Source organism: Diaphorina citri, unplaced genomic scaffold (assembly GCF_000475195.1).
Source record: "Diaphorina citri unplaced genomic scaffold, Diaci psyllid genome assembly version 1.1 scaffold312, whole genome shotgun sequence".
Classification (NCBI taxonomy): Eukaryota; Metazoa; Arthropoda; class Insecta; order Hemiptera; family Psyllidae; genus Diaphorina; species Diaphorina citri.
This window is the reverse complement of record NW_007377747.1, coordinates 88,649-104,560: the sequence shown is the minus strand read 5'-3', so window position 1 is coordinate 104,560 and position 15,912 is coordinate 88,649. Positions and strand designations below refer to the sequence as shown.

Here is a 15,912-nt window from a genome sequence, read left to right as displayed (position 1 = left end):
GTTTTTTTTTTTTTGGTTTTTTTTTTTTTTTTTTTTTTTTTTATTTAATGATATTCGATAGGTGTTTCGATCACAAAAGTGGGAATCTGGGAATAGATACGCAATAACGCAATATTTACAGCTTAAAAGCAGGACCAAGGTCCATACAGGAACCAATATGTTTGATAGAGGAAACTGTTCCAACGGAGGTCTTATCGTCCCGAAAGCGAAGAGAGAAGAAGAACAGGATAGAAAGCTAAAAAAGGTTCCGAAAACGAACCTTATCTATATAGGATATAGGATCGCCTTAAAGCGGGAATCGAGCCCGCAACCTAGTGCTGCCAAAACAGGTACGCAACCTTCCAAAAGCTAACTATTTTTTTCTCTCTCTCTACCAAATACACAAAGCCTTGTTTAGACTAAGGGAGTAGAGAGACTTTTCAATCTCATTCTGGCAGTATAAGCAAATTAAAACAGGGTACCTGTCGTTTCGGCAACCCAAACTTTGGCAGTCCGTAAACAAATTTTCATTGTTTCTCTCTATTCTAATTTTCGGGCGAGCATCAAAAGTAATTCCATCAGATGAATCAGATCATTGGTAGGTCCACGTCTTCTTGTTTTAGCATTCACATCATATCATACCTCACAGAAACAGCCGCCCAGGGGACCGTCAAAAGTAGTTCCATGTTCTATCAGATTATCAGTAGTTCCTTCACATCTTCTTGTTTTAGCTTTCGCAACATCATACCTCGAGAATGTGTTGGTACATTATAACCCGGACTTGCCTGTCACCTTAGCAACAGACGCTTCCCCTATTGGACTAGGAGCGGTCTTATCACACAGGTATCCTGACGGGTCTGATAGACCTATAGCTTTTGCATCAAGAGCCCTTACAATTTGTGAGAAAAATTACAGTCAGATAGATAAAGAAGCAACTGCAATCTATTGGGGAATCAAAAAGTTTTTCCAATACGTGTACGGAAGAAAATTCATTCTTATCACGGACAACAAACCTTTGACTACTATTTTCAACCCTTACAAATCTTTGCCTGCACTCTCAGCTACTCGTATGTTACATTACGCACTTTTCTTATCTGGTTTCGATTATACAATTGAGTACAAAAGAACAAGTGAACACGGTAATGCTGATTATCTTTCTCGTTTCCCTCAGGAACCTCCAGATGTACATGTTCCAGATCAGATTTACAGATTTCAAGCTAACCAGATTGGGACACTGAATACGATCACTCACCAAACGATCAAACAAGAAACAAAAGTAGACCCCAATCTGAGTGTTATACTGGATGCCCTGGAAACGGGAAAATGTTTGAAATCTCTGGGATACGAGAACACAGAAATCACATTACAAGATGGTTGTCTACTCAAGGGTACCAGAGTAATGATACCAGCGACATTGAGATCTAATATCTTACAAGAACTACATACTGGACACTTGGGTATGGTAAAGATGAAGGCTTTGGGCCGGAGTTATTGCTATTGGCAAAACATGGATAGAGATATTGAGGAGATGGTAAGAAAGTGCAAGTACTGCTGTGAGAAACAAAACAATCCACCCAAAGTTCAAAGTCATCCCTGGGAACCTACACGGGAACCATGGCAACGAGTTCACATTGACTTTGCTGGACCTGTAAATGGACTATTTTATTTCATTATTGTCGACACCTTTTCCAAATGGGTTGAGGTAATACCTACAAAGACAACGACTACTGATTTTTGCATTAAAGAACTTAGACGATTATTTACTAATTTTGGCATCTGTCTGGTTCTAGTTTCTGACAACGGACCCCAATTTACGTCTCATGTATTCAAAAACTTTCTTAATAGTAATGGTGTCATACACAAGTTGTCTCCTGCGTTCCATCCTGCATCAAACGGCCAGGCGGAAAGATCAGTGCAAACAATCAAGAACCATCTACACTGTATGGCCGACGAACCAGGAGATATAAATCTGAAAATATCAAGACTTCTCATGCAGCTTAGAAAAGTTCCTAATGCTGAGGGGATGAGTCCGTACATGTTGATGCTGGGGCGAGATGTTAGGACCAGGTTGGATATCCTCATGAAGCCGGCAGTTTCACTTGTTCCTGAGAATAAAAGCTATAAAGTGTCAAGAAGTTTTCATGAAGGCGATAGAGTACAAGTAAGAAATTATACTCGGGAATCCAAGTGGAAGTTTGGCAATGTCAAGAGGAAGGAAGGCGCAGTTCACTACTGGATTCTATTGGATGATGGTAGACTTTGGCGAAGACATGTGGACCAGATGCACCCCGAACTCCAAGCACAGAGCCGAAAAAAACTTCGGCCCCGCCGGGAATCGAATCCTGTCCTACTTTCTTCCCCGAAGAGGAAGCCCAAATATAGGTCTGGTCCCGGACAGACCACGAAAGCCCGAATTCGGTCAGGACAAAGTATATATTCTATTCTACTCCTCTCTTCGAGATGATAAGACCATTAGACCACCGATGTTAGAGTCCCCTCTATCAAACCCTAAAAAAATACAAAGGTCCTTACGGAAAATTGATATACTTACGGCAGTCTTAATAAATTTTAGATGGTAGATTGTCTTGAGATTAAAATTAAACTGAGGACAGCCGACTGGTAACGCCACTCTTTATATGACGTCATTTAAACGGCTGAGGAACGACAAAGATGGAACTCTTCATTCCCTTTATAATAAAAAGTTAAAGAAAAGTTTGATAAACGGAAGTGTAACAAACCGGAGGTCTTATCACCCCGAAATCACTCCCTTTACCAAGCTTTTCATAAAAAAGAGGTTTGATAAAGGTGATATATACCAAATGAGAAAATTCTGGCCAGAATTGTGAAGTTTGGGGTCAGTCTTCGTTCACCCGTTTCAAATAAATGTCTCTTTTCTTGTTTCCCAAAAATGGAGTTTCTTCTTACTATTTAGTATGGAATTATTAGACATATCAAAAGGGAACTGTAACAACGGAGGTCTTATCACTCCGAAATCGAAGAGTGAAGAAGGACGGGATAGCCAGCCATTCCGAGAACGAATCTTTTCTGGATAAAATCCGTTCTGGGCGGGAATCGAACCCGCGACCTAGCACTAAGACAGATGCTTTACCTTCCAAATTCGTTCCGAGAACGAATCTTTTCTGTTTAGTTTAAAATCCGTTCTGGGCGGGAATCGAACCCGCGACCTAGCACTAAGACAGATGTTTTACCTTCCAAATTCGTTCCGAGAACGAATCTTTTCTGTTTCGGATAAAATTCGCCCCAGGTGGGCTCGGACCGTTCTAGATTCGGGTTCTTGGCAAGAACAAGCTGACGGCATCGGCATTAGCCGTTTTACGGATAGCGCAAAAAATCTTGAGAGAGAAAAAAAAAAGAAGAAAAAATGACCCTTAGGGTGTGAAGAGGAATTATGGACAGCGTACCAAATCAAGCATGGTTAATGAGTGCACATCAAGATAATACCTATACCTACCAAGGACACAGGATTGTTACAAAGGACATGAAAAGGAGGAGGAGGAGGAGGAGGAAAGATGGAGGTGACAAGGAGGAGGAGGAGGAGGAGGAGAATAAGACGACGAAGAAGAAGGAGGAGGAGGAGAAGAAGAACAAGAAGGAGGAGGAGGAGGAAGAGGAGGAGGAAGGATGGAGGTGCCAAGGAGGAAAAGGAAAGGATGGAAGTGAGAAGAAGGTAAGGAAGAAGAAGAAGGAGAAGGAGGAGGAAGAAGAAGGAGGAGGAGGAGGAGAAGGAGGAGGAAGAAGAAGGAGGAGGAGGAGAAGGAGAAGAAGAAAGAAGAAGAAGAAGAAGAAGAAGAAGAAGAAGAAGAAGAAGAAGAAGAAGAAGAGGTGGCTGTCACTTTGCTCAGAAACAGCTCAGTGAGCACAGACGGACGTGAGATTTGGGACGGCGGAGACGAAAATAACAACTGAAAACACCTCTTGTGTAGGGGAAAAGTTCCAAAATCTACGGATTCCACACCGGTGGCATCGGTGGTTAGTAGAAAATAAAGTAGGTACCTAATTACCTATTGGTATAACAAATCAACAATTAAAAAAATTAACTTTTTTGGACTCAGAGGACACTAAAACGGATATATTTCCACCTTTGCATGACTTATTTAGTAATGTGCATGGTGATGGGAATTAGTGCCCTACACGCCTTACACTTGACTTTAGACCACGCTACGCCACTCGTACCTATTGGTATAACAAATCAACAATTAAAAAAAGGAACTTTTTTGGACTCTAAAACGGATATTTCCACTCATTTTCGACCCGAGATCTCATCATGAAAATTAGAGGGTGGACAGGATATAGAAGAAAGCCAGCCATTCCGAGATCGAACCCTCAATCCGAGCTGACAGCAAATTACAGCATTAATATCTTATATTATAAGAACAAGATCCATTCACAGTTCACAGTTCATAGTTCCACACTGATCGCTCTATCTCAAGAATCACAAGACCTAGGAAAGCTGAAATTTGGTAGGAATATTCCTTTTATGGTCTAGGTGTGCAATAAGAAAGGATTTTGCGAAAATCTATACCTAATAAGTGCCTCCTTAGCAATCAATTTCCATGTTTCAATAATAAAAAAAAAAAAAAAAAAAAAAAAAAAAAAACAGAGGAAAACCGAAAGAAAAGGACAAAAAAAGAAAACTCTGACCCAAGGATAGGAAGTTTTCCTATTCATTTTCCTGTCTCCGTGCCTCATCTTCCGCCAGAACTCCCAACAATTTCATTTTCACGGCAGACTTCCTACCCTCGGGTACAGCCTTCAGAGAGGGCCACAAACTCTGAAGAAACTGCATATCAGGATCATCTTTCTCTGACCTGTCCTTTCTAAATGCCTCTAGGGTTTCCCTTTGAATATCTATAAAGCTCTCCATTACTTTCCTCCTTTTGCTCGCTATCGTCTCCTCTGATCTCCTCTGTCCTGTCGACGAGGATGGCCCAGCTTGAGAAGCATACCCATGTTCAAGGGCTGCAATCTCAAGCTCCTCGTCAACACCATGGGGGCTCATTTGGGATTCATCCGGGGGACTCTCTGCAAACAGGGCAGCAATGTTTGCTCTTGGTGTGGGAAGAACCTGGGAGGAAGTTGATGGTGTGTATAGGGGGGGGCTTCGGGCCCGTAGCAGAGACTCGGAAGATGTAGCTGACATCTGTGAAGGGGGCTGGGAAGAGGTGGGGGTGGGAACAAAGTTCCCTGATGCTGCCCTGGGGGTATACCTGCCTCTTAAGAAAGTGAGAGACTGAAAATATCTCCACTTGGAGGTGTTCTCCCCCGCACCCTGCCCAGTGACTGTCCTCTCTCTTGCCAACTCCTTCCGAAAATTCTCTCTAAGGCCTCTCCACTTGTTTTTGAGGACCTCACAATCTGAAAGAAGAAAAATATAAAACAATGTTAATCAACAATGTCTTTTTTTATGTCTATGTATCCTTATTTAAAGTTTTAAAGAATATGATCAACACACCTTTTTCTTCTTCTCTATATTGACATTAAGTTGTCTCTTTTCTAGATTTCTAGCAACTGGGCAACCCTATCGGTCCTTAGCCTTCTCCTTCAAAGTTTCCCACAACACCATCAGTGGCATTGTAAAAGAAACATGTGATGCCATATGGACAACTTTCATGCCAATTCACATGCCACCCAGTAGTAGCCTACTGCTGGAGTAAAGGGACTTTTCAGTCCTATGCGAGCAGTATAAATAAGCACTATTATTATTATATTATTATTATTGGTACCTAATGCCGCCACTGGTCGCTACTCAATCGTTTTCACGAGGCTGAGTGCACCCCGAACTCCAAGCACAGAGCCGAAAAAACTACGACCCCAATCGGAATCGAACCCGGAACCTCCGGAGTGCAAGCCCACGCGGGCACGGAGGTTGTTTATTCTAAAGTTTAAAGCTGTCAGGGTAAATTAGACAGCGATTTCCCTCCCCTAGATGACAGTGCCCGCTAGACTGTGAAAATGTAGACGACGATTTTCTTTTAAACCTTTATAAAACGTGTCCGAACTTTCTTTCGTCAGCAGTGGTGTGTGGTAAGGTTTTCAAAAGGGGACGCTTTGAACAAGAAAATATACATTAAAGTGTCTAAGTGTCTATAGTGGTGGTCTAAAGGCCCGTTCGCACTTCTAGTTCGGAAAAAAATCGTGTCGTGCGTAGGTAAACGGGAACACTCTCATTTAGATTACATTACCTATAGGACATTATTCGGAAAATAATCGAATGAAACTCACGACAAGTGGGAACGTAGGCGTCTACAACGGAGAGCCGACCATAGCCTAGCATCAACCCCCAAAAAAAATATAAGTAAACGAACCATGCTAAAATGAATACAAGCGTCAGGGGGCACGGTTGGTTCAGTGGTAACGCGCTTGCTTGCCATGCAGAAGGTCCGCATGCCACCTGTGACAACAGACATTCTTAGAGAGAATGAAGCTCGATTTGCTAGGCGATGGAAATTTCCTAACTGTGTGGGTTGTATAGATGGGAAACATGTTAGGATTAAGAAACCAGCCAACAGTGGTTCTGAATTCTTCAATTACAAGCAACACTTCTCCCTGATATTACAAGCAATTGCAGATGAAAATTGCCGATTCACAAGCATAGAAGTTGGGGCAAATGGAAAGGCAAGTGATGGTGGGGTGTTTCAAGTATCTGACATCTATCGAAGGATTGAGGGTGGGGTCATGCCCCCTGACAAGCCACTACCAGGCTCAACTTTTGCTGTCCCTCATGTGCTCTTGGGGGACCAAGGATACCCTTTGAAACCCTACCTCCTGAGGCCCTACAATCGCCAGAATGCCTCTCCAGATGAAGAGACTTTCAATAAAAAACTTTCTTCAGTACGAAGAGTTGTAGAGTGTGCATTTGGCATATTGGTAGCCAAATGGCGGGTCCTGAAAACTGAGATACAGTGTACCCCAGAGAATGTTGAGACCATGGTGAAGTGTATGTGTATATTACACAACATCATAATTGACAAAGATGGACCAGCTGAAACAGCCCATTATCTACATAGCCCAGACCACCTGAATACACTCTTGGAGCACTGGACTCCACTGAATATTGGTCGGAGCCAGAACAGGTATTCACAGAGTGCTTGGTCCATTCGAGAGAGATTCAAAAATTACCTTACTCGATAAGTACCAAGTGTCCAAAATAAAAAAGTACCCACCTGCAACTTTCATCTCAACTTGAATTTCATCCCATAGTTTCTTCACTGCATCTCGATTCGCATGGAGTGGGTCCGAAGAATCCCAAATAGGTGAGCGGGACTCAATTAGTGTAATAAGTTTGGAAATATCCATTCCTGAAAAGAAATAAAAGTGCAATTATTTTCCCAAGTCGAATTTACTTTTAAACTTCCCATTACCTACACTACATGTATGGAACCCAAACAGTATAATGGGTAATGGGAAAGAAAATTTATTGATGTTGTTTTTATAGATATTTTTGTAATAGTACCTGATATGTTATTATTGGAATTATGTGTATTATTTTCTTTTATTTTTTTCCAAGAAGACTCATTTTATTTAATGTTACTATTTTGTTTGTATTTGTTTTGTTAAAGGAAGGATTAATATTGTTTTTGTTATTATTAGGTCAAATTATATGTTATAAAAAATGATCAACATTTGATTATTTACATTTTCTCATGAAAAATTCCTAGGTGTTATAACAAGTAGACTTATTTTATTTAATTTTATTGATCATCTCTACTACCTTTATGTTCTTACTCAATTAGTCTCTTTTTGATCTCATGTAGGATCTCTTATAGAATATTTGTACTGTTTTCAGATTTATTAGGTACTTCTTTATCCTATGTAGCTAAAAATTTGTTTAGGTGATATCATGGAAGGTATAAATAATGAACAATGTAATGTGCCTTCGGAGAACTGTAACCTATTGATCATTTCAACTGGTATTAGTTCTGCAAATTTTGATGTTCTTACAGGGAAAAAGAAATAATAAATAAAAAAATAAAAGAATTTACAGTCCCTTACCTACAGCCAACATAGTACAAAAAGTACCTATTCTCTCACAGTGTGAGCTGATTAGTGATAGTTCACTTTTTTTTTTCTTTCCTTTTTAGACCTATGTGTCTTATGGGGCCATATAGTATAAGACATTGTGATCAGAGTATTATATTTTGTTAAAACATAAATGAACACAAGTACCTAGGTAATACTATTTAAGTATTTTAAAGCATTTAATACATAAAAAGGAACAAGAAATAAAAATGTTTACCCCCTTTGCTATCAATTTGTTGTACCTACTATGTTTTCAATATAATTTGATTGTTAATTTACTTCAATAAATAAGGAACTTGAAATCTCCAAAGAAATTTTCAGTTAAATTAATTGAATGACAATAACTGGATGACAATAACTTATGGCCTTCTAATAAATAAAAAATTGCTTACCGTTAACTCTTGTAGCACAAGTCTATTATTCCAGCCTGGTAGATAAATATGTGGCCAAGTCTATTATTTGAGCTGGGTATAGAAATGTGTCTGTGGTAACTACAGATTTCTCACAATAAAATTGTTTAAAAAAAAGTGACAGAGGGAACTGTAAACTTGTAAAGACTGAAAAAACAAATGTCTCTCAAAAGAGAGAAAAGAAAGCTTCTTTCCTTTCCAAGAAAAAAATAAAAATTGAATGGAAAAAACCCAAAATGTAAATAAAATATGCAAATCACCCAGAGGCAAAGTAGACAGAGAGGTTATTAATAAATTAATAATATATGGGTTTGACCTTGTGGGTAGAAATAAATTGGACGACCTTGCTACTGGTCCTGGAATTCGTAACCTAGTGTAGACACATAGATAGTCCAGTCATTTAGGGTGTACCTGTAGGGGATATGGTGGTAACGTGCTTGCTTGCCCGGGTTCGATTCCCACCATCGACGAAAATTTGCACTCGTTTTTGGATTGCAAATGTTTCTACGGGTTCCTTCGTGGTGTTCTCGTGTTGACCCAGCACCTAAAAGGGAAATATTTTGTCTCTTGTCGTCTGATAAGAGGCATACTACGGGATGGGTATGCTATGACTCAGACCACATGAGTCTAATGCAGCAGTTGTTTCATTGCTACAAAATTGTCGAGGTAAAAACAAATAGTTCTCTCTTAATCTTCCTTGACAATATTACGAAAGTATGGTATTGACCTCATCTAGTGTCATTGTGTCTTTCTGTCTGCTAGAAAAAAAAAAAAAAAAAAAAAAAAAAATTGTGTCGTGTGTAGTGGGAACACTCATTTGAATTTTGAAATAGATTGTCTACAGGACATTCGGAGAAAAATCGGTCGAAACTCACGACAAGTGAGTGGGGAAACAACCTTAATTTTTTTTTGGTTCCTTTTTATAACTTCCCTGTCTTAATCATCATTACTACACCAGTTTTGGGAATTGTAAACAAAGTGTTACCTACATAGGTAATGTGTTATTGTTACCTACATGATGCATACCATGTAGGTACCATGAGTCCATCAGTTTATCTGAGGAGTGTTTTGTTTACATTGTTGAAATTCAAAACAAAAACTTGTTTTAAAATAAATAAATAACAAACGTGGTTTGTGGAAGTTTTTGTTGAGGAATGCGCTGGTTCAATCCCAGCCGAGGTATGGAATTTTATCCTCAAAATAATTTGAGAATTTGACCATAATCATCGTAAGTACATAGTAGCCTACTGCTGGAGTAAAGGGACTTTTCAGTCCTATTCCAGCAGGATAAACAAGGTATATTCTATTCTATTTTTCTGACCTTTTTACCGAGTTTTGAACCCAAGGCCATCGTGATCACGACCTGGCTGGGTGGACACTTATATAACCACTAATCACAATAGAAATACTACTAATAATAATAATCATAGTAGAAATAATAACAATAGAAATATTAGCACCAGTTATCAGTGTGAAGTTGATCTGAGAATAATAGGTGTGAGTAAAGTTAAAAGTGTGAGAATAAAAATAAAATTTGGGAGAATCACATCGTTGTGGAAAATCATGTGTTTGGGTTTTTAGTCCGTCCTTCCTTTATTATTACAATAGTAATAAAAAGTAAAAAGGTATAAGGGTCGGACTATTGTATTCGCTTCGGTGTCGTCTGTCTGTCTGTCTGTCACTCTGTCTGTTCTGTTCCCATAGAAGGACTTATCCAAACCTGGTCGACCTATGTATATATCAAATTAAAGGTCTTTTTACCAGGATCACGAAAATGGTGGTGCAAATTTTTTCCAGAGAACCTTAAAGCCAAAAAACCAAAAAAACTGGGTTTTGGGGGATTTTTTTTTCACATTTTTTCACACAAGTGAGCTCTGATCTTGAAATTTGTCGCGACGACCTATGAACTCAAAGCAAGAAAGTTTGGGGGTTACGCCCCCCCCCAAAATTCAGGACCTTTTACCCTAGATAAAAGTACATTACAGGTACACTAAAACCACTTAAGTAGGTTGGTAAGTAAGTCCCTCCCCTTCTCAACGGCTGAAAAAGATTGATTCGATTCCAAAATCTAATGAAGTGGGAAGTGTCCTTGAGGTGGTTCTAACCTCTAAGACTAGTTTTTTGAATCCGACGGAATTCGTTAAAAAAGGTCAACGGGACCGAACTCGTTAATTCCGATAAGTCCTAGTAAAAACTCAGAGGTACGTTCGTTTTATGGAGCAATAAACATTACCTAAAAAAAATCCAAATCTGAAGTTAAAACTCCGAAAATATGTCTTTAAAGGGTGGAAAATTCAATATTTATTTGCCGTTCTTTAACTTTGAAACCTCATCTAAGTAAGCACAACCCTTTATCCATTTTCGACTGTAATAGGACAGATAATTGTATTACTAATAGGTCTATGATGATAGTAATAGCATAATAATAGTAGTAGTAGCAGTAATAATATTGATAATAATAGTGGGTAATCTATAAAACTAATAATGAAGCACTGTGTTTGGAACACCCACGCGTTCTCTATTAAATTTGGCGTCGGAAATTCTCAGCTTTGTGACTTTGATCTGTTTTTTGTTTACTTTGGGAGTTTCTAAAACAAAACAAAAGTCTCCGTCCTGCATGCCAGCATGTCACATGTGGCATGTCAAGGCATTCTCCTCTTTGGTACCATTTATGGCCAGGACTACAGTCTGGTTATCATCATTACTATTATTTTCGAAAAGGTTGAATGGGAGCTTTAAAAAAAAGGTTTAAAAGTTTGTGTGTGTGTGTATATGACACCCCTAATATCCCTCTCCTCACACAGTTATCACCAAACATTCTGTATTTATTCTATTCTATTCTATTCTACTCTATTCTATTCTATTCTAAAAGGTTGGAAAAGGAGCTGTAACAAGGGAGGTCTTGTTGTCCCGAAAACGAAGACAGGATCGGAAAAGGTGTTGTGGTTCTAGAGATAGAGCGATCAGTGTGTGAACTATGAAATGTGAACTGTGAATGGATCTCGTTCTTATAATATAAGATTCCATTGTCTGTTTTGTTTTCAGGGATGCGGATATGATGCGAGAGAAGCAGAAAAAAGCAGCCGACATCAAAGCGAACGCCAAGTCATAAGCACCGACATAATACCAGGACACAGAGGAGGGCAGTGCGGGAAACGCCAAGGAAAAAATATATAAATTTTTGTAATACGAAATGGCTCTTTTGGGGTCTTTTTGGTGGTTTTCATCAACTTTCTTTATGGCCACTAAGAGCCTTAACAGCCTTGTTGAGCATTAAGGGGGAAAAAATTAAAATTCTTTTAACACGAAATGGCTTTTTAGGGGTTTTTTGATGGTTTTCCACTTTTTTTTTTTTGGGGATTGATAGAGGGACTTTAACTCGGCCCGTAAGACACATTGGTCTTTTGTGTTTATACTGTATGACCCCATAAGAATAGGCCCCAAAATTATTACTGCTCTTCAAGATGATAATTCTTACCCCAAAGATTTTTTTTCCAACTTCAAAGATATGGTCTTTCACAAAAAAGTGAGAGTTGTACAACTTAAAGATCATTTTGTTGGCTGTCTAACCAGGATGATGATAAAGGCCATTTATTATTATTATTATTATTATTTTTGGAATGGGAACATTCAAAGAATGAATAGTCAGATAGGGCAAGGAATAAGAGTGTACTTATGCAGTCTACGCCTTATATGATATGATGGCCTGCTGTAAATTGTAAAAGATAGGAATCCTCAAGAAAATTATTGTTTTGCTTCAAGAAAATTATTGTTTTGCCATATGTGTCTAACTCCCAAAGATTTATTCCAATTTGTGGATTCAATATGCTATCAGGTTTGTTCTTGGAACAGCTGGCTTTCTCCTATCCTGTCTTCTTTCTCTCTTTGCTTTTAGGACCTTAGCAGTTACAGTTCTCACTGAAAAACCTCCTAGCAAAAAAAAAATAATCAATTTTGCTATCACCACTGGCTACAAAATTAATGTCCAATAAAATTGTGAGGTGTCTTAGGTTTTTTTTTAAATTTGGGGGGGGGGGCAGAGGGATTGTTCAGGGAAAAATCGCCCCAAAGAAGGGATTTAAATTTACACCATTCTTCAGCATACTTATGGAAAACCTTCAAAGGAGGGATTTAAAAAAGTAACATTTCCTGTGTTTAGTATAAATGCTCAAACGTCGTTCTCCGCCGGGCTACCCTACGCTAAATTTTATGACTTAACTTGGACTCGAACCACCAACCTCCAGATTCAAAGTCCACCGTGCTAACCACTAACCACTACACCACTGAGGTTGGCTGATTGAAAACTGTATTTAGCACAATTCATAGATACTTACGTCGTTTTAGACCCCAAAACGTCAGTGGAAGGGGGGCCAATGTCTTCAATTACAGATCCCTGGGGGCTCCAGCAGTCAGTGCGGGTTCTTGATGCCAAACTCCCGATGTCTCCCCACACCGGGGTGGCCGGCCTTTGACGGAACCCTCAACGTGCTCGCACGGTCACGCGAAAGGCGCCCGAAGAGACGGAAGAAGGGGTTAGGTAGCGCGCAAAATTACAAATCTAGTTTGATCTCCATGTTGACAGCGGGGAAATATTGCAGGGGATATTTTCACGGGTTTTTGTAAATAGATTTTAAACGCCCACAGATGTTAAAGCAGTTTTTTTCACGAAAAATGGTATTTTTCGGCGGGAAATAGGTTTGAAAACGTCCGGACTTACGCAAGTCGATCAGAAAGAAATCAATGGCAACTTGTTCGCTTTCGAAATTTCCGCTCTCCTTTTCGACAGGTTGTTGAAATAGGCGAGTAGAAAGCGGACGAAATTGGGGCGGTCGAGGATAGGGGTGGTTTTGGCGTTTCGTTGATTGTTCATCCACACAGATGGAAATTAGAAAATTGCAGTTTTCTTTGGATTAAAACGAGTCTGTGTCTTCAGGATACGTTTAGGGAAATGTAAAATAGTTTAGCCGATTGCATTACTTTCCTTTCTATGGGATAAGGAAAGTAAAATAAGAAGTTATTTTTTTTATTTTTTTTTTTTTTTTTCAGGACGTAGGTTTTGGAGAAATGTCAATCTCTTGGACTCAGGGGAGGAAAATGCAAACTACTTTTTAGGTTTCAAAATGTTTGTGTATTTAATACTTTAGTAGTAACTTAAATTTATGTATTAACGATTTTTATTAATTTGTTGAGGGACGAAAAAATAGTCAATTGGAATGTTTAGTCTAATGTACTATTTAGTCTATGTAAATTTTGATTAGTTTCGACGGAAATTTTCAATGACACAAGTTGAACGTAGTGACCAAATGAGCACATCTACTTAACACCTTTTTTAAAGGCTTTTTAGAAAACACAAAATAAAATTCAATTAAAATCACTATTTTCCGAAAAATTCGAAATCAGGGAATCAAAAATCCACTTGAAAAGAATCAGGAGGAACAAAATCCTGGATTTCAACAACAACAACAACAACAACAACAACAACAACAACAACAACAACAACAACAACAACAACAACAACAACAACAATGGTACTTGTTAAAACTAGTGTTATAAGAAATAGCTCCAAACGAGTCTATTTCAAGATTATTTAAATACACCTAATGTTGAGAATAAAATTCCATACCTCGGCTGGGATCGAACCCACGATTACCAGGCGAGCGTGATCACTACACCCAAGGAGAATTGTGGCTCCGGCCATAGAAACAAATTGAAAGAAGGGATTTTAACTAGAGGTGGAATGAATATACTATGTCACCTCTAGTTATAATGCTACTTGACAAAGTATCCCGTTTGGAAAATATTGTTAGAAGTGATTTTAATTGTGTTAAGTCTGATTGTTTGTCACAAATGCCGTTCCCCGCTTATACGCCAAACTTCATGACTTGATATGGATTCAAACCGCTAACCTCCAGATCCAGAGTCCACCGCGCTAACCACTACACCACCGATGTGATAAAAAAAAGTTCCAGTGAGTTGTGTGTTACAACTGTTATAATTCTCATATTTGAATCAGCCTCTGTTCCTATGTGTCTTCTTATTACGTCGATTTTTTTTTCCGGGTGTAAAATCTTTCTGCCAAAATAAAGAGATGAAAAAAATTCCTTTTGTTTAAAAAAAGGATATTGAAAAAGAGATAAAAAAATCTCTTTGTCAAAAAATAAAAATCCCTCATATAAAAGGAGATTAAAAAAATCCCTTTTAGGTTTTGATATCGAGTTGCCACCCTTGTATTCTATAAAATGAAATATTATAATAAAATATTATAATATTTTATAACTATACCACCTTTCTCATATTATTATTACCTATTAGAATTAATGTTAGTTTAAAATATTTTGTATTTTTAATGTAAGATTATAAGAACTATGGTGGATTCCACCAATGGCTTAATCAGAGATTTTACTAATGGGAGAATTTTTAATGATCCAAAAAGGAGTTTTTAGTTATCCAAAAAGCAGGAGTTTTTAAAAACTCCTGTTTGGATTATTAAAAATTCTCCCATTAGTGAAATTTCCCATTAAGTTATTGGTGAAATCCACCATTAGCAATGCGAAGCTGGAATCCTTGTTTTTTTTTTTTTTTAAAAAAAAATAAGTAGGTACATATGTATTTTATCGCCGTTTTTATATTTCGCACTAGACTTGTGAGGTCTGTGTCGTAGCATGCCTATCCCGTTGTATGCTCACGTGATGTGACGTGACGTGATAGTGTGTTTCTACCTTAACCGTGACCTGATCAGTGGTTTCTACCACCGTTCGGGATTTTAACCATAATGTTTACATATTATGTGAATTTGCCAATAAAATTATTCCATACCATTACAAGTGTGTTTCTACCTTAACCGTGACCTGATCAGTGGTTTCTACCACCGTTCGGGATTTTAACCATAATGTTTACATATTATGTGAATTCGCCAATAAAATTATTCTATACCATTACAAAAAAAGGGTTTGATTTATTTATCTTCTTTAAAAGAGGTTTTGGCAAAGGGAACTGTAACTGCTAAGGTCTTATCGTCTTTATTTTTTATTTATTATATTATTATTATTTTTTTTTTCAATAAAGAGAGGTTAATTTAATAAATTTATTTTAAAAGAGACACGACTTCGAATGTCATTCGCCCCAAAAGAGTTTCAACACCAAACTCCTTTGCTTGAGATATTGAAAACAGAAATCTGATTGGTTGATTTCAAAAATTTCAGCCAATCAGATTTCTTCATTTGGGAGTTAAAACCAAGTTTAAAGTAAACTCAGATGGTGAACTTAAAGGCCGATCTTACTACTGAGAGTTAACACAGTGTCAATTAATTTCTTTGACGTCACCAATTAAAATAGAAAAGCATTTCTTGAACTCTGGATTAACTGAAAACTTCCTTTGGTAAGATCGGACATAAAGGGTTCAAACCAAACCCCCGTGATAGGTATTTTAAACACAGAAAAATCTGGTTTCACAAAAAAATATTGAAAAGTACCTTTAGTATTC

General features: G+C 38.1%; 1 protein-coding gene and 1 long non-coding RNA gene across 2 annotated transcripts; both read right to left on the bottom strand.

Annotated features, from left to right (window-relative positions):
* Positions 1–4,601: 4,601 nt before the first annotated feature.
* LOC108252173 lies at positions 4,602–8,633 on the bottom strand. Its single transcript, XM_017443329.2, has 3 exons — positions 8,412–8,633; positions 7,164–7,298; positions 4,602–5,355 (listed from the first exon to the last, which is right to left on the bottom strand). The coding sequence occupies exons 2-3, from the start codon at positions 7,294–7,296 to the stop codon at positions 4,661–4,663; spliced, it is 828 nt and encodes a 275-aa protein (XP_017298818.1). The 5' UTR covers positions 7,297–7,298; positions 8,412–8,633; the 3' UTR covers positions 4,602–4,660.
* A 6,385-nt stretch (positions 8,634–15,018) lies between these two features.
* Positions 15,019–15,394, bottom strand: LOC103507419. The gene is made up of 2 exons (XR_541255.3): positions 15,266–15,394; positions 15,019–15,148 (listed from the first exon to the last, which is right to left on the bottom strand). It is a non-coding gene; the product is annotated as an uncharacterized LOC103507419 (long non-coding RNA).
* Positions 15,395–15,912: the final 518 nt, after the last annotated feature.